The sequence below is a fragment of the Lonchura striata genome, chromosome 36, assembly GCF_050655825.1.
Source record: "Lonchura striata isolate lonStrDom1 chromosome 36, ASM5065582v1, whole genome shotgun sequence".
NCBI classification, from domain to species: domain Eukaryota; kingdom Metazoa; phylum Chordata; class Aves; order Passeriformes; family Estrildidae; genus Lonchura; species Lonchura striata.
In genome coordinates this window covers 2337501-2362500 of record NC_140738.1, presented here as the reverse complement: position 1 = coordinate 2362500, position 25000 = coordinate 2337501, and the positions used below count along the sequence as shown (strand labels likewise).

Here is a 25000-nt window from a genome sequence, read left to right as displayed (position 1 = left end):
TGCTCAGAAGGGATCCTCAGCACAGCCCTGACGATCTGTACATAGGAGAAAACAATGAACACAAAACAACAAAATGATAAACTGCTAGTAACCACAAGAAGCCCAAGTTCCCTGAGGTGGGAATTGGAGCAGGAGAGCTTGAGGATCTGTGGGATATCACCGAAGAATTGGCCCAGAGCATTGCCATGGCACAGGGTCATGGAAAATGTATTGGCTGTGTGCCGCAGAGCATTGAGAAAGGCACTGGCCCAGGCAGCTGCTGCCATGTGGGCACAAGCTCTGCTGCCCAGGAGGGTCCCGTAGTGCAGGGGTTTGCAGATGGACACGTAGCGGTCGTAGCACATGATGGTCAGCAGGAAATGTTCTGTTGCAGCACAGAAAAGGAAAAAAGAAAACTGAGCAGCACATCCTGTGTAAGAGATGTTTCTGGTGTCCCAGAGGGAATTGTGCATGGCTTTGGGGACAGTGGTGCAGATGGAGCCCAGGTCGCTGAGGGCCAGGTTGAGCAGGAAGAAGAACATGGGCGTGTGCAGGTGGTGGCCGCAGGCTACGGCGCTGATGATGAGGCCGTTGCCCAGGAGGGCAGCCAGGGAGATGCCCAGGAAGAGGCAGAAGTGCAGGAGCTGCAGCTGCCGCGTGTCTGCCAGTGCCAGCAGGAGGAAGTGGCTGATGGAGCTGCTGTTGGACATCTGCTGTGGCTGCACATGGGCACCTGTTCATGGAGAAAGGACAGGGACCAGTCAGGAGAGGCTGCTTGGAGCCAAACCTGGGCCATTCCCTGCAGCCTGTCCTGCTGGGACTCACCCACCCTTGTTCCTGCTCTGGGAAAACCTTCACCCAGGTCCCTGCCTGAGCTCCAGTTGTGCTGGCTGAGTGTGCCAGGAGCAGCGAGGTCTGTATGTGGGGGCTCTGGAGGAGCCATCCCTGCCCTGCTGCCCTGGGTTTGTGGCCCTGTGGCAGAGGGACAAGGCTGGATATTCAGGATTTGTCAGGGGAATCACTCCTACTGCAGCAAGTCTTGGTACCATCTGCACTTACACTTCTAAGAGAAATTGATGGCAGGGGTTGGATTTAGGAATTGATTTCCTACTCACACACAATTCCTGTCTCTTTGAGGTCAGAAATCCCCAGAATTCCTGCTGCACTCAGAGTTTGCCACTGAGAGATGTGAGAGGCAAAGGATTCCCTGTGGCTGAGGGAAGGTGAGGGGCTGGATGGGCTTGTTCCCCCAGCACTGCTCTGCTCAGCCCCCTCTGCTTCCCTGAGCATCTCCCTGGGCCTGGACATCCCCTCCTGAGAGGTGCCTTGTCCCTGCCAGCGCTCACAGAGCCCATCCCACCCTGTGTGCCCTCGGCCCGGCCCTACAGAAACCTGCCTGTGTGCAGGGCCCTGGCTGGGGCAGGCTCTGTGTGCAGCTGGGCAAGGGCAGCTCAGGAGAGCCCTGCTGGGCCCTGCAGAGGTGATGCTGCTGCTGCCCAGGGCTGAGGAGTGGCTGAAGGCCCTTTGGGAGGCTCCCAGCAGAGACACTGACCACCCAAAGTCACAGTTCTGGAGTGTCTGTAAATGTTCAAACATTCCTTTGATGATCCTGTGTGTCCCTTTCAACTCAGAATGTTCTGTGATTCTGGGATTACAATTCCTGTTCTGCTTCTCTCATCCCCCTGTTGTCTATAATCAAGAGGAAAAAAACAACCCTTGCAACAGTGTTAGAACAGTGAAGTTAAAACCAGACCTTTATTGGAAGCTTCCAGGTGTCCCAGTGGGGATGAGGCACACCCAGCCCCTGTTTTCAACAATTTGTTAATGTTGATTATTTAGGATATTTGACAGGAACATCCAATGGGAGATTCAGTACCCAGTTACACACCCCTGGCTCAACCCACTGGAATAAGTCCAGGGCCTTCTTTGTCCCAGTTTTTCTTGTCACTGCTCACATTCAAAACCCAAAATACTCTTCTTGTGGGTTCTTTCTCTGATAAAAAGATTACATAGCACTTTAAAAATGTATTTAGACAGGTTATAGTTCTAAAATCTAAGAGAATGTAAGGAAACATACGGGAGTTAATTAAGGATCATAAATACATTAAATATAAAATAGTAGTTAAAAATAGTTATTTAAGAGTTTAATAGAGTTAGTTAAGGATTATAATTTTAAAACTATGTAACTGTAATTTACAGAACTATGAATATATGAAAAATATATAAAAAGCAAAAATATTTTTACCATCATCACAACTTCATCATCTTTCTCCAAGCAGAAAATTGAAAACACTCTCAGGAAAGCTCCTGACCTTTACAGCAATCCTAGGCTTACCTTCTTTGGGAAGTGTCCCCCGGAGCTGTGCCCAGGCTGGTCTGGAGCTGGGAGCAGCCCTGCCCCAGCCAGCCCCTCTCAGCAGCAGCACCTGCCCTGCTCAGGGTGGCTCCTTCCCCCCACAGCTCCTGGCCAGCGCTGGGAGCAGCTCCAGGGCCGGCTGAGAGCTGTCCCTGGCAGGCAGCAGAGTCCCTGGCCCAGCACAGCGCCCTGGGCTGCAGGACCCTGCTCTGCAGGACAGCCCTGGGCACCCCTGGCTGCTCTGCACAGGAGATGGGCAGAGAATGCACTCACAGGGTCTGTGGGCATTGGCATGTTCCAGCTTTAGGAGATCTCTCCAGGAGCTGCAGCTGCATTGTCCTGCAGCCAGAGGTTCCTGTGCCAAGGGCTGGCAGTGATTCTGCCCCAGGCACTTCTCAGCCCCTTCCCAGCCCTGACTGATTGAAGCTCTCTGTGCCTCTGTGCTGTGCCCAGGCTGGCTGCAGGCAGTGCCCCAGCCCTGCTGGGCTGGGAGAAGAGCTGCTCAGCAAGAGAAATGTGCTTTTGAAGCTCTGCTTGCTTACCAGCATCACCCTCTGTGCCAGGAGCCTGGCCCAGCTCAGCAGCACAGACACAGCACAAGGACTTTAATGACCCTCTGGGGCTTTGTGCTCAGGCCCTGAACATCAGGCCCTGGGAGGGAGCTGCAGAAACCTCTCCAGAACTCCAAGTCAGAATCCAACTCCAAAGTTTCTTGGACTTTTAATGGGTCCCACTGAGGGACACAACTGAGAAAGTGTCCCCAGGCCCCAGGCAGAGCAGAGAACTGGAGGCACTGATGGCAGGTGGGGACAAAGAGGAGCCAAGTCTTGGTGCCCTGGGGCACAGCAGGCTCTGTGCCACCAAGGGCTGTGAGGAGACACCTTGTCCTGAGGCCCTGGGGCCTCCTGGCACAGCCCCAGCCAGGCTGGGCACTGTCAGCCCCTGGTCCTGCCCTGAGCATCCCTCCCTAGCCCACATCCCAGTGGCCTCAAGGATCTGCCGGAAGGAGTCCCTGGGGAGTCTTGGTCAGGAATGGCTCTGGGGGCTCCTTCATGCTTCCAGGGACTGCAGGTTTTTCAAAGGACTTTGGCTTTTGCTTTTGCCTTGGAGTCTCTAAGAGGTTTCTGCAATTATGGCCTCCAATATTCTGCTGTAATTAGTCCCTGGAGAGGCTTTGTCAGGAACAACACTCAGTGGGACTCATTAATTCTTCAAGGTACTGCAGTTATTTTAAGGTATTTCGTGATTCCCTTTTGATACAGACTCTGTGAGAGGTTTGTGCAATCATGACCTCCAATTATCTGCTTTAATGAGTTCCTTGAGAGCATTATACTGACACGCAGGGGGCTCATTAATACTTTGAGATACTCAAGGTTTTTAAGGTACTTTGGATTCTCCTTTCCACACTGAGCCTCTGAGAGTTTTTTGTGCCATCCTGGCCTCCAATTCTCTCCTCCAAGGAGTCCATGAGGAGCCTGTGTTAGGGATGGACCTCAGTGGGTCCCATTAATGCCTTGTGACACTTTGGGTGTTTCCTCTGACTCCAGGAAAGGTTTGTGCAATCTCCTCTCAGGCCCTGAGGTTCCAGGGCTCAGCTCCAAATACACCACGGGGTTCCTTAGGATCAAGCAAGTCCTAACAAACCATGGCTCTGCCTTGATTTCTCTCTTGTCTGGGGCAGTTCATCAGGAAGTTTCTTTAGATGTTTTGGTTCACCAGTTTGAGATTTCTCGGTCAATGCATTAGTTAGTGTGGTTGGTTCAGTGCTGGTTAATTACCAGTACATTCACTAGAATATACTTATGAATTTCCTGCTCTAAGATCGGATTAGGAGAAAGGCAAAGTGGACTAAAATTTTAAGAGGATAAAGAAAAGTTTGTTAACAATAACTAAAAGAAAGAGTAATAAAGATCAGAACAAAACTTTCAGAACAGTTCTCCTCCTCTTCATGCAACCACTTCTTCCTTAGTGACCATTTAAAGAGTCAAAACCTAAAATTTTCAGTCAGTTTACCACGTCTAGGATAGTCTTTCTTCAGTTCACTTAGGGAGAGAAGTTCCTCTTCTTAATGTTATGGAGACTTCTCCACAAGAAACCATTTATCTTATGGCTTTTCATTTCCATGAATAACAGCTACCTGGAAAGATCTGCAATCATTATGTCCATGCCATTTTTTCACAGTTTTCCCACAGCTGTGTTTAGGGGCCATATCAATTTATGGTGTATTAGTTTAAAGATCAGCTGTTTAAGAGCAAAAGTTCCCTTCATCTCTTTCTGAAATCATCTCTGGGAACGGAGATCTTCTCACGCTGAGGGCACAGGGTCTCATCACTCTACTCTTTGGCTGTTCAAACTTCTCATGGGATCACAGCTACTGCAACATTTGCTTACTTTAGCATGGAGGCCTTTGCTGAACTAGTCATCTCCCCATACTTTTCAATGCCTTATAGAGAAAAGGAGAGTCTGATGTATCAATGACATCCTTCTCCATAGCTTTAGCAGAGGATTTAAGCCCCAAGATCAAGGCATCCCCTCATCCCTCCTATCTGGAACTCACCTTCCACTTCAGTTACCTTGGTGTCTTCATGTTGCTCTTCTGTGTGCCTGCCCTGTGTCCTTTTCTCTCACTGGAGGGAGGATGGCAGCACTGGCAGAGTCAATATCTCCCGGGGCCTGCAGACGGTTCCATGACCCTGGCCGGGCTCGGTGGCCAATTCTAATTTTGGCCATGGTTCCTGAACATGAAGACCAGTTCTTTTCCATAGGAATGAAGGAACAGAGCCCCACTGTTTTAGGGGCAGAAGAGGCCTGACCACCAGAGGACAAGGGCAGCCAGAGCTGCCAGATTTTATTCTGAGAGATGCTCTTGAATATAGGGCATGTTTTAGGCAGAATGTCAGTATTGGCTATGGGCATCTGAAAAGATGGAGAATTCTTTTCCATAGCAAGAAATGCACAGATCCCCAGTGCTCCAGGAGCTGATGAGAGGCAGCCCTTGACATCCCAAGATCACCCAGACAAGTCAGGTGGCCCCTGGCAGGCCAAGCCAGTCAGACCTGGTCCATGTTCCCTCGCTTCCATGGGGCCCCACAGTGTCCCAATGGTCCCTTGCTTCCAGGAGGACCTGAAGTGTCACAATGCCCCCTTGGTGACACCAGGCCCTGAAGGGTCAGAATGGTCTCCATGGTTCCATCAGGCCCCACAGAGTCATAATGGTCTCTGGGTCCATGAAGCCCCACGGCGTCACCATGGCCCCTTGGTTCCATGGGCTCCAGTGGTGCCACAATGATCCCCTTGGTTCCATGAGGTGCCACAGCGTCACAGTGATCTCCATGGGAAGGGAAGAACCGAGCCCCAGTGTGGCAGGGGCAGCCAGCAGAAGCCAAGGCCAGCTAGATTTGTCAGTACTGGCAGATTTTGTCTGGGAGGAACCCTTGGATATAGGGAATTTTAGACATGGAATCCCAATTTCATATATGAACACTTGGAGGAGAAGGGCTGTTCTTTGCATGGGAAGAAAAGTACAGAACAATGGTGTTTGAAGGGCAGATGAAAGGTGGCCACCAGAGCCCTAAGGCAGCCAGACCTCTCTGTTCTGGTAGCTTTTGTCTGGAAGCAACTCTTGGATATAGGGAATTTGGGAAGTGGAACTGCAAGTACGGCCATTTCTGTGTAGATAAGAAGGACGGTTCTTTTCCATAGGAAGGAAAGCACAGAGCTCCAGTGTTTCAAAAGCAGGTGAGAGGCAGCCCGTGTGTTTCAGAAGAGACCAAGGGCAGCCAGACCTTTCTGTCCTGGCTGCTTTCACTTGGGAGCATCCTTGGATGTACAGAGTTTTGGACGTGGAATCCCAGTTTTGGCCATGGGCACCTAGACAGGATGAATTATTTTTTCCTATAAGAAAAAGAAGTGTGAAGTCCAAGTGTCCTGGAAGATGATGAGAGGTGGCCCGCCTTAGGCCAAGCCAGCCAGACCTTGGCACCTTTCGTCTAGGGGCTATCCTTGGACACAGGGCATTTTAGAGGGCAAATCTCAATTTTGGCTGTGGGCACATGGACAGGAAGAAGAGTTCTTTTCATGAGGAAGGAAAGCACAGAGCCTCAGTGTTTCAGAGGCACATGAGTGCCAGCCCTCAGAAGCCAAGGCCAGCCAGACATGTCTCTGACCTATCTTAGCAGCTTTTGTCTGGGAGCTATCATTGGATATAGGAAATTCTGGAGGCAGATCCCAAATTTCATCCATGGGTGCATAGTTGAGATGGATGATTTCTTCCCATAAGAAAGAAAAGCACATGGTCCAAGAGTTTCAAAGGCAGATGAGAGATGGTCCCCAGGTGGCCAAGGCAGCCAGACCTGTCTCTCCTGGCAGATTTCATCTAAAAACAATCCTTGCAATATAAGAAAATTTGGAGAAGGAATCCTGGTTTTGGCCCTGGGTCCCTGGAAGAGCAGGACAGTTCTCTCCCAGAGGAAGGAAAGCCCAGAGCCCCAGTGCTTCAGGGACAGATGAGAAGCAGCCCTCGACATGCCAAGGTCAGCCAGACCTGTCAGGTGCTCCCCAGGAGGCCCAGACAGACAGACCCGTTCCATGTTCCCTTGGTTCCGTGGGACCCCACAGTGTCACAATGGTCTCCTTGGTTCCATCAGGCCCTGGAGTGTCACAATGTTCCCCTTGCTTCTGCAGTGTCACAATGGCCCCATGCTTCCATGAGGCCTTGCAATGTCACAATGGCTTCGTGGTTCCACAGAGCCCTGATGTGTCACTATGTCCCCTCGACTCCGTGTGCCCTCCCTGTGTCACAACGGCTCCTCTGTGACACTGCGGCTGCACAAGGTCGCCATGGACCCTTGGTTTCTTGTGGTCTCTGAATTCCACAATGGTCTCCTTGATTCCATGAGGCAGCACAGTGTCACCATGGCCCCGTGGTTCCATGAGGTTCCCCAGTGTCCCCGTGGTCGCTGTCAGAGGCTGGATGAGATCCATGTCCCGAGACACCTTGGGATGCTCGGAATGCCCATGTGGGGCCGGGGCCGGGTCAGGCCTTGGTTTGTGGTGGGACAGAGCCCCGCCCCCAGCCTGGCCTGGCAGAGCTGTCAATCACACAGCAGGGGCGGTGCTGATTGGCTGAGCTGTCAACCAATCACACACCAGCAGCTGGTGCCTACCCTGACTCTGATTGGGCAATCACCTGGCAGTCCCACCCCAGGGGCGGGCCCATGGAGGCCCAGGGGGTTAAAAGCCGGAGCACGAGGCCAGCCCATGGTCTGGATCCTGCCTTCTCCTGGGGTTCCTCTGTTGGTGATTCTGGAACCTGAGTAGTTGGTGCCTGTGTGTGTGTCTTTCTATAGATCAGCTGCCTTTCTGCTGTTCTCTATTTCTTCTCCTTCTAATCCTGCTTACCTCGATCATTTTTTGGTAATTTAACATCTTGAGGGTTAAAGGTTTTTAGGTAAAGTGGGCAAAGTTAATGGAGTTAATGCTATGATAAGAGTTTTATGTTGAAGTGGATGTTGTATGAAACCCTTTGCTCAAGCTCCTTGATTGTCTATATTTTGCCAGTAAAAATTTGTGTCATTTTGACCTCTTAGCTCTGTTGGTTGGAGCATGGTGCTGGTATCGCCCAGGTTGTGGGTTTAATCCCAGTTTGGGTCATTCACTTAAGAGCTGAACTTGATGATCCTTGTGGGTCCCGTCCTACCAAAATATTCTTTGCATCTGGCCATGATGAGAATATCTGGCTGGTGTTTCTCTTGTGCAACAAAATCAAGTAAAGGAACCTTTGGTGGCCCCAAAGTGTTCTGGGGTGTTACAGCCCTGCAGACTCACAATGGCCTCTTGTTTCCATGAGGCCCCACAGTGTCACACTGGCCCCTTGGTTCCATGAGGATCTGCAGGGTCACACAGGTTTGTGGCATTTGTCCTTGCTGCCCCTCACATCCCCCTGCCCCACAAACAGCCCCAAGCCACCCGTGAGGGACAGGCCCTGCTGTGCCTGTCTGGGCTCAGGGCTTGGCCTTTCTGCTTCCCCCAGCCAGCCCAGGCCTTGCTCAGCATTGCAGTTCCCTGCTCTGAGCCTTGGGCTCCCTGCAATCCTGGCCTCAAGGATCTGCTCTCCCCAGTCCCTGGTAGCCTTTGGCAGTCCCTACCCTCAGTGGGGCCCAGTGATGCTTCAAGGGACTTGGACTTTTGCTTCTGACTCCTTGAGCAGATTTTTCAGTCTTCTCTCAGTGCCTGAGTCTCCTGGACTCAGCTGAAGATCCATTGTAGGGCTCATTAAAGTACACAAAACCCTCGTTGGGGCGGGCTTCCTCTTCCTGCAATTCTTTACAAGTTTTCAGGCCCTGTACAGCAGATTGGAGTCAGTTTAAAGATCCTTTAAGAAGAGAGATTTAATAAAACATTAATTATTTATTTTAACAGAGCATTTTTTATATCCCAGTTCAGAGAAGAGCTGATAGAAGCATTCCCCAGGTGATCTTGACACTGAAGTTCTCCTTAGGAGGTCTGGGCATGTAGAAGAATGAGCAGCCTGAGGGCTGACCTTGTTTGGACAAGCTGCTCCTCACCCCCAGGCTCACCATGTCTGACATTGCCCACCTGGCACTGACATCCCTTTGCCCTGCAGCAGAACCTTGTCCCTGGGCTCTGCAGCTCCATGTCCCAGCCCATTGAACTGTGTCCCACCTGCTCTCCTCAGGGCTCTGCCTGCACACAGGCCCAGGAGAAGTTATCCTCGTGGGAAGGAAAGAATGGAAAAGCCTGAGCAGGTTTCCTGAACAACAAACCCTTTTGTAGTGCGGCAATGCGCTCCCCTCGCTGCGATTCCCCGAGCGGTGCCGTGCTGGGCTGCGAGAGGGAAGAGAACGGGCGGCCGCTCCCCCTGCGAAGCTCTGCAGTCCCAGTCGGTGGTGCGGGAACAGATGGAGGCGACACGGGACTTGGGGGTGAACAGGATGGTTTTATTCAGTGAGCCCCAAGACCCCCTCAGGGGCGGGAGCAGAGGTTTTATACAAGAATTCAGGGAGATGGGTGTAGGAACAGCAACCAATGAGGGAACAGCAACCAATGAGGGAACAGCAGGGGAGAAGTTTAGGGCAGAACTAACATATCACAAACCTATCAGGGGGAGCAGGGAAATGAAATAACACAAAATAAGCAATAAGGTTTTGAGTCTCACTAAACAGACAGGGAATGCTCTGGAAGCAGAGGAGGGGGCTAGGATGAATGACGGAAGGTTCCAGGGAAAGGGGCAGGGAAAGGGAGGATTGACAACTTGGAGATGAGGGGGTTAGGGGAGAGCTAGGGAAGACTGACAACTGGGGAGAGGCAGAGATTAGGGATGGGGGGGGGGGGAAACAGATATTGAACAAAAATCAAATTAAAGACACACCACCGCAAAACCCCACTCAGGAGCCACCTGCTCAGTACAGGCTGTCTGGAGTGGTGTCACCTTTCTACAAGGGACAGTGTTACCAGAAATGATCTCTGGAAGCAGAATTCTCTGAGTCTCCCAGCTGAATTCTCTGTCCCTGTCCTTTCCCTGGACCTCTGTTGCAGATGGAAGCTGCTGGTGCCATCCTCACCTTTAACCTCTTTCTAGAATGCAGGCAGATATTCCCAGCAGTGTTAAGCCGGATTTGCTCAATGTTTCTATAAATCTTCTGTGTCCCCCATGGAACGAAGGGGTCATTTTGGCACTGAGGGGGTGACGTGGAAGCAAGGAGTCAGTTGTGACCCTGGGGTCCCATGGAACCAAAAGGCCACGGTGACACAGCAGGGCCACGTGGATCCAGTGGCCCATTGTGACACTGTGAATCCAAGGAGACCATGGAGACACCCCCAGAACCTCATGGAACCAAGGAGTCCATGGTGACCCAGCGGGGCTGCATGGAGCCAATGGTCCATGGTGACACTGCCCATCCAAGGAGGCCATTTGGACACTGTGGAAGCTCATGGAGCGAGGTGGCCATTGTGACACTGAAGAACTTCATAACACCAAATATCCATGGGGACACAGCAGGGCATCATGGAACCCAGGAACTGCTGATGGCAGTGCAGAAACTCCTGGAACCAGGGGCTGTTGTGGCACTGCAGCACCAACACAGCTGCTGCACCTTGTCCCCTGCCCTGCACAGCTCCTTGGGAGGCACGGCAGGAGCAGCACCCTGGGAGCCTCGGAAATGTCCCTCTGGGATCCATGGCACATGCTCTCAGGGGCTGGAATTCCAGTTCCCAGCCAGGAAAAGATGTTCCTGCCCTTGAAGGCAGAGCTCTTATGGAAGAGCCAAAAGCTGAGCGGAGCAAGATCCTACAGTGACATTTCACTGCCAGCATTCATAACTTCCCCCATGGTTGTTGTAGCTCATGGATTGGGAATGAAATCAGGGCAGGGTCTTTGGTGAGAGCTGCCCTGGTTTAAGGGAGACACTGAGAGAGAAACAGAGCAGGCAAAGGAAGGCAGGAGAGAAAGGAGGTGTTTTGGTTTGGAAACACAGGTGTCTTCTAAAGAAACCAGGAGCCTCCCCTAAAATGAAGAAATGTAGACTCTTTCTTTCTGAATTGCTATAAATTTGAAATTAAGGGGGGCTCTCAGGTAAAAATATGGGAGCAGGAATAACAGCTTTTTATTAGGGAAGAAAATGAAAATATGATCAATGCAGTGAACCAAAACAACACTGAGAGAGCCAGAATACAACCTGACACCCTGTTGGACAGGGTGTTGGCCACAATCCAATTGGAATTGTGGCTGCAGTCCTCCAGGAGTGTCCGGTGTGGTTCTGTTGGAGCAGTGATCCTATAGGAAAAGGTGTCTTCCTCTGAAGAGGAAGAGGCAGCTGTTCCTCTGAGAAATCCAGCCCAGAAAAAGCTGTGTTGGTGGGCCAGAATCTCCAGACCAGATGCAGGTAGGAATGCTTGTCTCCTCCCTCTGGGTGGAGTATCTCACAATGGGATGTTACAGTTCTTATCAGTCATGCAGTGACAATAGCCCATTATCAGCAGATGTCTCCCCTGAAGGAGGATTGATTGTGGAAGAGATAAGGAAAAACTGCCCACTTAACACAGGACAACTGCCATACAGATGGGAAATAGAACACATCTTGCTTTTCAGTCTGGGACAGGAGGTCACAAAAAAATTCAGCTGAGAAGGCGGCACTCTGAAAATCAAATCAGAACTGACAGAAAATGAATGGGACAGAAATCAATAATTCTGATAGTTTTACTTATTATCAAAATAAATCACACCCACCCAGCCTCACACAATCCTGAACCCACAACCTCAAATTTGGATCTCACTTCTCCCGATCACCTTCCAACCCCATCTCATCCTGGAGGCTGAGGAATTGAGCAATTTTGGCATGGGACTGAGGTGGGAACCAGCCATTTTGAGGTGGGATTGAGTCACTTTGAGGTGACAGACCAATCCACCTTGGCTTTTGGAGTGCAAAGATATGGAGAATACTACCAGATATCCCCCAAGAACCCACAAATCCTCCAGAATATGTTCCCAAACAGTAAATTCCACCTCAAATACCTCTAAAATGGTGGGACTTCTGACATCTCTGGTCAATACTCTTTTTAGTCATTTTTCAGGTGTTTTTAAGAGATAAAGACAAATCAGAAGTAAATTAGGGCCAAACCAAAACCAGAGACCCCTTGAGCATCGCCTGGACACTGGACAAAACAAACTTAGAAGAAATCAAATTTAACCCTACATAAAATGCTTTGAGGAAGTTTTGCTCTTCCCACAAGTCACTTCTGATGGAAACACAAACAAATCCCAAACATTAATAGACCAGCAACAGAAGCAATTCCGTGGTAATTCCAAATTTCATCAGTTTCTGCACAGCTGGCAGGTTCCAAAAAATGAAATATGGAAATTTGACCCAATACAGATTATTAAAAGGAAGGGAACGGTCTGTGTAGCTGTCACAAAGGTGACAGGGATGAAGAAAATAATGATTCTTCCCCCAAGCATGTAAATTCAAAAGTTATTTGGGAAAAACTTGAGCTGGGCTTCTTGTAGGACTTTAGTAGCCTTGTGTTTCTCACCTTGGGGTGAATGATCCTTGTCAGTCTTGCTGGTATCATTTGGTCCCTTTCCTCCAGAGATTTTAACAGACTTTTCAAAGAAGGAAAACAAAATATTTTCTTTACCCTGGCCACCCACAACTTCCACTTTCCTCATAAGGTCTCCCAAAAGTCGCTCAGAGGAAGCTGCATCCAAGTTTCCAAGAGTTCCTCCGGAAAGAGGCAGAACCTCCGCGAGGAGGAAACCATGCCGTTGTCAAAGGAACTTGGGGTCAGACAACAGTGCCCTGAACTCACTGTGCAAAATAATGTTGCAATCTGGATAATAAAATTGTTAGAGAGATGTCCCTGCCCCAATTAAGGTGCTCACAAGACCAAATCCAAAGTGGATTTTATTGACCAGTAAATGTGAGGTAGAGAGAGATGGAAAGAAAGAAAAAAGGGGGGAGAGCAAGGGAGTGACAGGGACAGAGATCTCCCCTGGGGCGGGGCAAGTGTGACATTGTCCACTGTGTGCGTGGCCTTCCCAGGGTGGGGGTTTTACACCTGAGCCAGTTTGGGTAAGGGGGGTGGTGTTCACCTCCAACCCCGAGCAGGGATTGCCTCACTGTTTCAGGTTACAGTGTCAGATGTAACCAAAAGTGTTTTCAGTCACCATCTCCATAAACTGTTATCAACAGGTGGGGCAGTGTTCTTTATCTCTTCCATGGCTCAGCCCTGATAACGCCCTCCAGGGGCCATCTTCTCTTAATGGGCCATTGAGTGTCACTGCAGGACTGATAAAATTACATCATCCCATTGTGGGATGCTCCACCCAGGGGGAGGAACCAAGCATTCCTACCTGGATATAATCTCACCCTTGCAACACCACGATCACCTTGCCTACTGGATTCCCAGAGGACAAGAGCTCCATAACCACCACTGGACCTTCAGAGAAAGACCAGACCCTTCTACAGGATCACTGCTTTGACAGAATCACTTTCATCACTCCAGCCGGACTGCAGCCACCATTTCATCAGCTACCACCACCCTGACCAACGGGTTGTCAGGTTATATCCTGGCTCCGTCAGATTAATCCAGTGTTTCTGTATCATTGCCTTGATCTTAATTTTCTTACTCAATTGTCATTCTGGCTTAGACTCTCCCTCTGGTTTGCCTTCAAACCACTACAAAACTCACTGTACTCATTCCTTGTTTTCCTCCAAAAACAGGATTTCCCATACCCAAACGTTTCCCAGATGGAGAAGGTTGCGAGGAAGAGGAAGATGCCCTGGGACACCGAGGCAGGTGAGGAGGAAGTTAGTGCCCCTTTCCCCCTCTCTCCTGCTCCATCTCCCAGCCCAGCCTGGCCCCCAGCTGCAGGACAGCCCCGCTGCCGGTGCCCTCCTGCTGGAGATACTCTGGGGGGATCTCCTTGCCCTTCCCTGTGGCATGGAGGCAAATCCCATCCTCTCCTTGTCCTTCCTCCCCCAGATCAGGAGCTGAGGATGGAGACCAGGAAGGACAAATCCCTGCAGCAGAACCTCATGGAAGAGGCCGTTTTGAGCAACTCCACAGCGCAGGAATTCAACAGGGAGGAAAATCCCTGGAGATCCCACTGGAGGAGGGGCTGCAAGCCCAGTCCAGGATGCTCTGAGGAGCAAAGACCCACCCTGGTCCAGGAAGGTGGGCAGAGCTTCAGCCAGAGCTCAGAGCTGGTGGTCCCTGAGAAGCTTCCTGATGGGGAGAAGCCCTACAAGTGCTTGGAGTGTGGGAAGAGCTTCAGGCGAAGCAACAATCTGAAACGACACCAGATGATCCACACTGGGGAATGGCCCTACGAGTGTGGAGAGTGTGGGAAGGGCTTCAGCTGCAACTCCCACCTTGTCAGCCACTTACACATCCACACTGGGGTGAGGCCCTACAAGTGTGGGGAGTGTCGGAAGGGCTTCAGACGGAGCTCCGACCTCATCATCCACCAACGCATCCACACTGGGGAGAGTCCCTACGAGTGTCCTGAGTGTCAGAAGAGGTTTCACAATAGCTGCAATCTCCTTGTACATCAGCGGATTCACAAGGATGAGAGGCCCTTCCGCTGCCCTGACTGCAGGAAGGGCTTCAAACACAACTCCACCCTCGTCACACACCAGCGCATCCACACTGGGGAGAGGCCCTACATGTGCCCCACTTGTGGAAAGAGGTTTCAGAGCAGCTCCCATCTCCTCCGGCATGAGCGGATTCACTCCGAGGAGAGGCGCTTCCTCTGCCCTGACTGTGGCAAGGGCTTCAAGCGCAACTGCCACCTTGTCAGGCACTGGTGCATCCACACCAGGGAGAGGCCCTACTTGTGTCCCCAGTGTGGGAAGAGCTTCACCCAGAGATCTCACTTGACCAAACACCAACGGAGCCACCGGTAAGGGAAGCCCTGAAAATTCCCCAGATGCAGGAAGAGCTTTGTGCACTGATCCAGTTTCATCGCCCATTGGAGGACCCTGTTGGGAAGAGCCCTGGTGATCCATGTTCCCTGTGATCCATGCTGGGAAGACACCTGTCCCTTTCCTTGCCCCTGCCAATGGCCTGTGTCTTGGTTCGACAAGACAGGAATCTGTGGAAGAGGGCAAAGCCTCCTGTGCCATGGAGAACGGCAAACCCCCTTCCCTCTGAATTACCAGGATCTTTAAATTAAAAGGCTCTCAGGCAAAGATGTGGGAATGGGAGTAACAATTCTTTACTAGGAGAAAACTAGACAACAATTTAAAAAAGGCAAATGCAATCGGTACAAACAAAACCTGTGAAAAAGTCCACAACCTGGGGATTCAGGGTGCCAGTGGCAGTTCTGCTGGGACAATTGCTTCCCTTGCAGTGGCTGATGAATTGCAGCTGCAGTGGTGATCTTTAGAAGGGTATAGTTTTCCTCTGAAGATCTGGTGGCAGTGGGGCCGGTCCTCCTCTGCGCCGGGGTTGCCTCTGAGCTCCGCTGCCGTCGCCTCAGCGCGCGCCGGCTGCTTCGCTGCGAGATCCCGCGAAGAAAGAGAGCGAGCTGCTTCTCTCGGAGTCCCGCCCAGAGAGCTGCCTCCTCTCCCCAAAAAGCTACCCCTTTAAACAATATTAGAGTGCTTGGCTTCCCCCTCTGGGTGGGACCCCTCACGGTGTTACATTTACCAGCCCGGCAGTGAGTCAGTCAATAGTGTATAAACAAACCATTGCCTCTACGGGGCAAACCATTGTCTCTGAGAGAGATAACAAAAACCTGTCCAACCGGTTTGCCTTCAACAGATGGGAAATGGAATACAAGCTTATCTTACAACCCAGGACAGCCTGATATGGGATTGAAGGACATGAGGGTCTGGCCATGGCCCTGTCACTACATTCACTCCCACCTCAGGTCATTACCGGGGCAGGAAAGGGACTCTCTCTCTGTCTTTACCTGAGGAGAAGGGTGTCCTTTCCATGCAGGAGGAAACATGTGGCCAGGAAGATACAATTGATGGTGATGTAGTTTTCCCTGTAACTGGTTTTTCTTATCCCTTCTGTTGTTAATATTTTTTCTGTTTCTGTTTGTTCCTTATCTTGTTGCTGTTCCCAGTAAATTGTTCTTATCCCAGCCTGAGATCTTTCCCTTTTTTCCTTCAATGGAAGGTGGGAGGGCAATGAGTGCCTGCGGGGTTTGAGTGGGAGCAGGAAATTGAGAAATGCCATTCCTGAACCCCGGCCTGTGGAAACCAAGCATCCCAGCTGATGCCAGCCCTGGTGGCCATGGCAGCAGCCTTGGGAGCGGGTCCCTGGCTGGGGCTGAGGGAACCTCTTCACTCTGGTGCCCAGGGACAGGAGTGGAGGGAGCAGCTGCAGCTGAGTCGGGGCAGGCTGAGGTTGGATCTCAGGAAAAGGTTTTTGCCCAGAGGCTGCTGGGGCACTGCCCAGGCTCCCCAGGGAAGGGTCACAGCTCCAGGGCTCTCTGAGCTCCAGCAGCGTTTGGACAGTGCTGCCAGGCCCAGGCTGGCAGTGTTGGGGTGTCCTGTGCAGGGCCAGCAGTTGGACTCGAGGATCCTGATGGGTCCCTCCCAGCTCAGCCAATTCTGTGGTTCTGGATCCATGACCCTGCGGATGGGAGTGCCAATGGTTGCCATGGAAACAGATTCTGGCTCCAGGCCTGAGCTGGTGTCCATGGCAACCACCCCTGGCATGGGGTCTCCATGGAGCTGCCCAGGGACTGACCATAGCAACAGGGGCTGGGGATGGTTGCCATGGGAACTGACCATAGCAACAGGGGCTGGGGATGGTTGCCATGGAAATTGACCATAGCAACAGGGGCTGGGGATGGTTGCCATGGAAACTGACCATAGAAAAATGTTTCCTGGAGATGGTTGCCATGGAAACTGACCATAGCAACAGGGTTTCCTGGTGATGGTTGCCTCCTTAGCATGAGATTTGTCACAGGATCTCAGAGGGGTTCCATGGGGACTTTCCAAGAGTCTCCAGGCTGTTCAAGAGCAGGAATGTCACACACAGAGACAGGGGCTCCATGGAGACCTCCCAAGGGTTTCTGGGGATGGCAAAGAGCCGTGTGGTCAGAGGCAGTCACAGCCATTCCATGGTGACATCCCAGGGCACCTTGGGCTGCAAAGGCACCTATCTGTCACAGGCACTCACGGGGGCTCCACAGTGACATCCCAGGAGTCCCCAGGCTGCCAAAGAGCCAGGATGTCACACACACTCCTGTCATGTGCAGAGTGGGAGCTTCAGGCAAAAGCTTTATTTCATTATTGGAGAAACTCCTGCTGAGTCATGAGATGGAGACACACAGCAGCCACCATGGGTTCTAAAAGCCCTGCAGAGCCCCCAGACTTCTAAAATTCCTTTTAAGAGAGGAGACTGAGAGTGACTGGATCCAATCCCGGCCCCAGAATTTGTCAAAGATTTATGTATAAACGATTGGACAGGTAGAATTGAACAATCTGTCAATGCAATTGGTCCCACAGGATTAATGATGGAATACCAGATATATTTATATAAATACAATCAGATCATGACTAGACAGTAAGCTTTTAACCAGAGTTATTTACTCCACAGTCCAGAATCTATAACAATTATAGGATATTCTGCTCTAGGAAGCAATTTTGAAGTCAGCAGGGCCTTGCTGGAGTTGTTTGAGCCCATTGCAGGCAGATCCTCCTGCTCCAGCAGGAACTGCCTTTCCTGTGCCAGGAGCAGGGCAGGTCCCGCTGCAGGAACAGCCCCAGGCCAGCCCCAGCACAGGGAAGGCCTCGGGCACAAGGGCAGAGTGCCGTGCTGGGAGCTGTGCCAGGGACAGCCCGAGGCACCAAAGGCACCTTGGCAGCAGCAGCTGCTTGCAGGGCATGGCCAGAAGCCTCCCTTGGCACCCGGCCTGGTGGCCAGCACTGCAGAGCTGCTGCCTCAGGGCTCATTTCTGGCTGGGCTCTGAAAAGCCACTTCTGCTCCAGGAGCCTGACTGGGAAGCCATTGGCCCAGCACCTTGGGGACAAGATATTAATGACAAAACTCTTCATTCCAGCAGAGACAAGGCAGGGGCAGAGGAAAGGGGAGAGCCAGGCCCAGGGGACAGGGCTGCCATGGTGATGGCTGTGAGGTCACTGCCCTGCAGCAGCCTGGCTGCCCTCAGCAGACATTTTGGCCAGAACTGTTGTGAGGGCACCCAGCACATCCAAGAACCCACACAACAGGAATTCCATCCTTGGGGAGGGGAGGGGATTTCACTGGGTCAGGTTGCACACACTCCCTGATTTTTGAGCATTCCTGGGATGGGAAATCCACTTCTCTGGAAAAACATTTGCCATTTTGTGCCACTCTCATCACTGTAAATATTTCCTCCTTCTAACAAATTTAAATCCACTCTCATTCAGTTTAGAGATATTTACCATTGTTCTGTCACTGCTAGACTTGGGAGAAAATAACTTTGATAACTATTTTTCCATTTTCACAGACCTTGGGGAGGACCCAAATATCTCCCAAGATGGGGTTTGAAGGCTTCATCACATAACGAGCAGGTAGAGGCTGCAGGCTCTGGGCTCAGTTGTGTGCAGACTGAGGACAGAACAGGAGTAGCCTGGGAAGGATTGAAGGGTGGTTCCACAGATGCTGGAGTTTTATTTCATTGCATAAAACAGCCGGAGAAAGAAATAATGGCACCAAAGGTGTAGAGTGCCCCTGCCCAATGAGGTGGGAATTTTACCCAGACACAGCATCCGGCGAGAGTGTGACTTAAAGAAGATTCCACCCCTCCACGCTGTGGGGTGTGCCCTTGAAAGCCTGGGAAAAGACACTCTACCCTATCTGATCAAATGAGGAATGGCCCCAGAATGTTCTTATTTTTCTGTACCCTTATTGGCTTAAATTGTGCTGCAATGTCCCCACTGTAGTTTTTTCCATTGATTGTCCTCCTCAATCCACCACTTTGCAGTCTCCTGCTCCTCTTAATATTGGACCTTGATCCTAAACTCCACCCCTACCCTGTAATATAAAAGTCTTGACCCTACCACCTCGTTTCTTGTGTATGTCCCTGGGAAAATGAAGAATCCTCAGTTTTCTAAAGCAAGACCTGTCCTGTTGCCTTCCTTTCCCTGTTGGTCATTGGTGTCTGCCTGAGGTCTGAGACTCTGGGGCCTGGGGCAGTTGTTGTGCCCTTTGCTGTGGCGGAACACAAGAGTGCTTTCCTCCCTATGGAAAAGAACCGTCCTTATCTATGCAGAAATTGCGGGAATTGGGCTTCCAACTCCCAAATTCCCTATATCCAAGGGTTGCTTTCAGACAAAAGCTACCAGGAAAGAGAGGTCTGGTTGCCCTTGGCCCCTGGTGGCCGCCTTTCATCTGCCCCTCTAACGCTGGTGTTCCATGCTTTCCTTCCTATGGAAAGAACCATCCTCCTCCAAGTGTCCATGTCTAAAATTGGGATTCCACCTATAAAATTCCCTATATCCAAGGGTTGCTCCCAGACAAAATCTGCCAGTACCATCAAGTTTGGCTCCCATTGGCCTCTGGTGGCTGCCCCTGCCACACTGGGGCTCGGTTCTTCCCTTCCCATGGAGATCACTGTGACACTGTGGGCACCTCATGGAACCAAGGGGATCATTGTGGCACCACTGGAGCCCATGGAACCAAGGGGCCATGGTGACACCGCGGGGCATCATGGACCCAGAGACCATTATGACTCTGTGGGGCCTGATGGAACCATGGAGACCATTCCTACCCTTCAGGGCCTCATGTCACCAAGGGGGCATTGTGACACCTCAGGGCCTCCTGGAAGCCTGCAAGCTCTGGCTGTCCTTGTCCTCTGGTGGTCACCTCTCATTCCCCCAGGAAACATTGGCACACTGTTCCTTCATTCCTGTGGTAAAGAACCGGCCTTCATGTCCAGGGACCATGGCCAAAATTAGAATTTGGCCTCCCAATTTCCGTGTATCCAAGGATGCTCCTACACAAAAGTAGCCAGGACAGACAGGTCATGATGGCCCTGTCATCTGGTGATTTTCTTAGACTCTGATCTGAATGTTTTCATTTGAAAACACCTTGGAGAGGGCCCAGAGATCTCCCAAGGAGGGGTTCTGAGCTCTTGGGCACATAGCCACTGCATATGGACAAAGGAGCTCTGTGCTCTGTGCTGCCATGGTGGTTTTGCATCATGGAAGGGATGTCCTGGGAGAAGCTGCTAGCAGTTTCCTCTGTGTCTGACAAAAACCAATCAGTAATTAGCTTTGAGAGCTGACAATCTGTTAAAGCACTAAGGAAGCTGCAGACGCCTCTGTGCAGACACAAGTTACAGATGAGAAAGCCTGGCTGGGTCTCTCTCCCTTCTGGCCCCACAGAGGTGCCGAGGCCGGCCCAGCCCCGTCTCGGCCGTGGGGCCGGGCGGCTCCTGCCGTGGGGCCGGGCCCCTTCCCAGGGAGCCGCCAGGCGCCATCGGCTGCCGGGCAGGGCAGGGGAGGCCGCGGGGCCGAGGCCGGGCCGTGGCTGCGGGTGCTGACATCTGGCCCTGCCGAGCCCTGCCCCGCCGCCAGCCCGGGCCCGGCCAGGATCCGCCGGGCCCCAGGAGCAGCCCCGGGCCGGGCCGGCTCGGCCAAGGCTCTGCCGCCCTTGGGCTTCGCCCGCAGCCGGCGGGCAGGGCAGGAGAAGCCATCGGCCCCGGCCGTGCTGCTGCTGGGCTCTGGCCTGGCTGCTGAGATCCTGGCCCTGCCCCAGCGCGGCCCAGCCTGACACAGCCCCAGCGCAGCCGCTGCAGAAACCTCCATGGCAAAACAGCTCCGGCCGCAAGCACCGAGCCCGGCCGGGCTCACGGAACCATCTGCAGCCCCGGGAGATATTGACTCTGCCAGTGCTGCCATCCTCCCTCCCGTGAGAGAAAAGGACACAGAGCAGGCACACAGAGGAGCAGCATGGACACACCGAGGGCAGGGAAGGGGAAGTTGAGTCTGAGGTGGGAGGGATGAGGAGATGCCTTCATCTTGGGGCTGGAATCCTCTGGAAAAGCTGTGGAGAAGGATGTCATTGATACATCAGACTCTCTTTTTCCCTATAAGGCATTGAAAAGTATGGGGAGATGACTTGTTTCAGCAAAGATCTCCATGCTAAAGTAAGCAAATGTTGCAGTAGCTGTGATCCCATGAGAAATTTGAACAGAGAAAGGAAGAAGAGTGATGAGACCCTGTGCCCTTCGGGAGAGAGGAAGACCTCTGTTCCCAGAGATGAAGATGATTTCAGAAATAGATGAAGAGAACCTTTGCTCTTAAAAAGCTCATTTTTAAACTAATATCCCATAACTTGGCCTGGCCCATAAGCACAGCTGTGGGAAAAGGTGGGAAAAGATGGGAGGGAGTTCACGATTGCAGATTTCTCCAGGCAGCTGCTATTTCTGGAAAGGAAAAGCCATGAGATAACTCTTTTCTTGTAGAGAAGTCTCCAAAACATTAACAAGAGGAACTTCTCTCCCTAAGTGAACTGAAGAAAAAATATTTTAGAGGTGGCAAAGTGACTGAAAATTCTAGGTTTTTTCTCTTTACATTGTCAGGTTGTATGGAGAGAGGAAGTGTTCTGAAAGTTTCGTTCTGATTCTTATTACTCGTTCTTTAGTTATTGTTAATACAATTTTATTTATACCCTTTTAAAATTCTGTAACTACTTTGCCTTTCTCCTAATCCTATTTCACAGCAGGAAATGAGTAAGTATATTCTAGTGAGTGCACTGGTAATTAGCCAACACTGAACCCACCACACTCATTGAAGCATTGGCCGAGAAATCTCAAAATGGTGAACCAAAACCACTACAGAAAACTTCCTGACAAACTGCAAGAGAGCAGAGGGAAATCAAGGCAGAGCCATGGTTTGTCAGGACACACTTGATCCTGATGAGCCCTGTGGTGCATTTGGAGCTGAGACCTGGAACCTCAGGGCCTGAGAGGAGATTGCACAAACCTTTCCTGGAGTCAAAGTCAGAGGAAAACCCCAAAGTGGTTGGAGTCTAAAGCATTAATGGGACCCACAAAGGTCCGTCTATACCACAGGCTCTTCATGGAGTCCTTGGAGGAGAGAACTGGAGGCCAGGACGGCACAAAAACCTCTCAGAGATGGAAAAAGGCACAAAGAACTCTCAATGTGGAAAGGAAAATCCAAAGTACCTCACAAAAGTTAAGAATATCAAAGTATTCATGAGCCCCACTGAGTGTAAGTACAAAGCTCTCAAGGGACTCATTAAAGCAGCTAATTAGGGCCATGATTGCAGAAACCTCTCACAGTCTGTATCAAAAGGCAAACACCAAGTACCTTAAAATAAATGAAGCACCTTGAAGCATTAATGGGCCCCACTGAGTGTTGTTCCTGACAAAGCCTCTCCAGGGACTAATTACAGCAGAATATTGGAGGCCAGGATTGCAGAAAGATCTCAGAGACTGCAAGACAAAAGCAAAAGCCAAAGTCCTTTGAAAAACCTGCAGTCCCTGGGAGCATGAAGGAGCCCCCAGGGCCATTCCTGACCAAGGCTCCCCAGAGACTCCTTCCAGCAGATCCTTGAGGCCCTGGGATGTGGGCTAGGGGGGGATGCTGAGGGCAGGACCAGGGGCTGACAGTGCCCAGCCTGGCTGGGGCTGTGCCAGGAGGCCCCAGGGCCTCAGGACAAGGTGTCTCCTCACAGCCCTTGGTGGCACAGAGCCTGCTGTGCCCCAGGGCACCAAGACTTGGCTTCTCTTTGTCCCCACCTGGCATCAGTGCCTCCAGTTCTCTGCTCTGCCTGGGGCCTGGGGACACTTTCTCAGTCGTGTCCCTCAGTGGGACCCATTAAAAGTCCAAGGAACTTTGGAGCTGGATTCTGACTTGGAGTTCTGGAGAGGTTTCTGCAGCTCCCTCTCAGGGCCTGATGCTCAGGGCCTGAGCACAAAGCCCCAGAGGGTCATTAAAGTCCTTGTGCTGTGTCTGTGCTGCTGAGCTGGGCTGGGCTCCTGGCACAGAGGGTGATCCTGGTAAGCAAGCAGAGCTTCAAAAGCACATTTCTCTTGCTGAGCAGCTCTACTCCCAGCCCAGCAGGGCTGGGGCACTGCCTGCAGCCAGCCTGGGCACAGCACAGAGGCACAGAGAGCTTCAATCAGTCAGGGCTGGGAAGGGGCTGAGAAGTGCCTGGGGCAGAATCACTGCCAGCCCTTGGCACAGGAACCTCTGTCTGCAGGACAATGCAGCTGCAGCTCCTGGAGAGATCTCCTAAAGCTGGAACATGCCAATGCCCACAGCCCCTGTGAGTGCATTCTCTGCTCATCTCCTGTGCAGAGCAGCCAGGGGTGCCCAGGGCTGTCCTGCAGAGCAGGGTCCTGCAGCCCAGGGCGCTGTGCTGGGCCAGGGACTCTGCTGCCTGCCAGGGACAGCTCTCAGCCGGCCCTGGAGCTGCTCCCAGCGCTGGCCAGGAGCTGTGGGGGGAAGGAGCCACCCTGAGCAGGGCAGGTGCTGCTGCTGAGAGGGGCTGGCTGGGGCAGGACTGCTCCAGCTCCAGACCAGCTCCAGAGGGCACTTCCCAAAGAAGGTAAGCCTGGGTTTGCTGTAAAGGTCAGGAGCTTTCCTGAGAGTATTTTCAATTTTCTGCTTGGAGAAAGATGATGAAGTTGTGATGATGATAAAAATATTTTTGCTTTTATATATTTTTCATATATTCATAGTTCTGTAAATTACTGTTACGTAGTTTTAAAATTATAATCCTTAATTAACTCTATTAAACTCTTAAATAACTCTTTTTAACTACTATTATATATTTAATGTATTTATGATCCTTAATTAACTCTAGTATGTTTCCTTACCTTCTCTTGGATTTTAGAACTATAACCTGTCTAAATACATTTTTAAAGTGCTATATAATCTTTTTATCAGAGAAAGAACCCACAAGAAGAGTATTTTGGGTTTTGAATGTGAGCAGTGATAAGAAAAACTGGTACAAAGAAGGCCCTGGACTTATTCCAGTGGGTTGAGCCAGGGTTGTGTAACTGGGTACTGAATCTCCCATTGGATGTTCCTGTTAAATATCCTAAATAATCAACATTAACAAATTGTTGAAATCAGGGGCTGGGTGTGCCTCATCCCCACTGGGACACCTGGAAGCTTCCAATAAAGGTCTGGTTTTTACTTTACTGTTCTAATACTGTTGCAAGGTCTTTTTTTCTCCTTCAATTATAGACAAAAGGGGGTTGAGAGAAGCAGAACAGGAATTGAAATCCCAGAATGACAGAACATTCTGAGTTGAAAGGGATACACAGGATCATCAAAGGAATGTTTGAACATTTACAGAGACTCCAGAACTGTGACTTTGGGTGGTCAGTGTCTCTGCTGGGAGCCTCCCAAAGGGCCTTCAGCCACTCCTCAGCCCTGGGCAGCAGCAGCATCACCTCTGCAGGGCCCAGCAGGGCTCTCCTGAGCTGCCCTTGCCCAGCTGCACACAGAGCCTGCCCCAGCCAGGGCCCTGCGCACAGGCAGGTTTCTGTAGGGCCGGGCCGAGGGCACACAGGGTGGGATGGGCTCTGTGAGCACTCTGTAACAGGGACAAGGCACCTCTCAGGAGGGGATGTCCAGGCCCAAGGAGATGCTCAGGGAAGCAGAGGGGGCTGAGCAGAGCAGTGCTGGGGGAACAAGCCCATCCAGCCCCTCACCTTCCTTCAGCCACAGGGAATCCTTTGCCTCTCACATCTCTCAGTGGCAAACTCTGAGTGCAGCAGGAATGCTGGGGATTTCTGACCTCAAAGAGACAGGAATCGTGTGTGGGTAGGAAATCAATTCCTAAATCCAACCCCTGCCATCAATTTCTCTTAGGAGTGTGAATACAGATGGTACCAAGCCTTTCTGCAGTAGGAGCGATTCCCCTGACAGATCCTGAATATCAAGCCTTGTTCCTCTGCCCCATGGCTACAAACCCAGGGCAGCAGAGCAGGGATGGCTTCTCCAGAGCCCCCACATACAGCCCTTGCTGCTCCTGGCACACTCAGCCAGCAAAACTGGAGCTCAGGCAGGGACCTGGGTGAAGGTTTTCCCAGAGCAGGAACAAGGGTGGGTGAGTCCCAGCAGGACAGGCTGCAGAGAATGGCCCAGGTTTGGCTCCAAGCAGCCTCTCCTGACTTGTCCCTGTCCTTTATCCATGAACAGGTGCCCATGTGCAGCCACA

At 51.5% G+C, this 25000-nt stretch overlaps 1 protein-coding gene across 1 annotated transcript in view; it reads left to right on the top strand.

Annotated features, from left to right (window-relative positions):
- LOC146764021 (uncharacterized) overlaps positions 1-25000 on the top strand; it is a 286790-nt gene that overhangs the window by 235036 nt on the left and 26754 nt on the right. The window contains exon 3 of the mRNA XM_085565394.1: positions 14082-14649. Coding sequence (XP_085421520.1) covers positions 14082-14649 — 568 coding nt within the window. The remainder of the gene's footprint in view (positions 1-14081; positions 14650-25000) is intronic.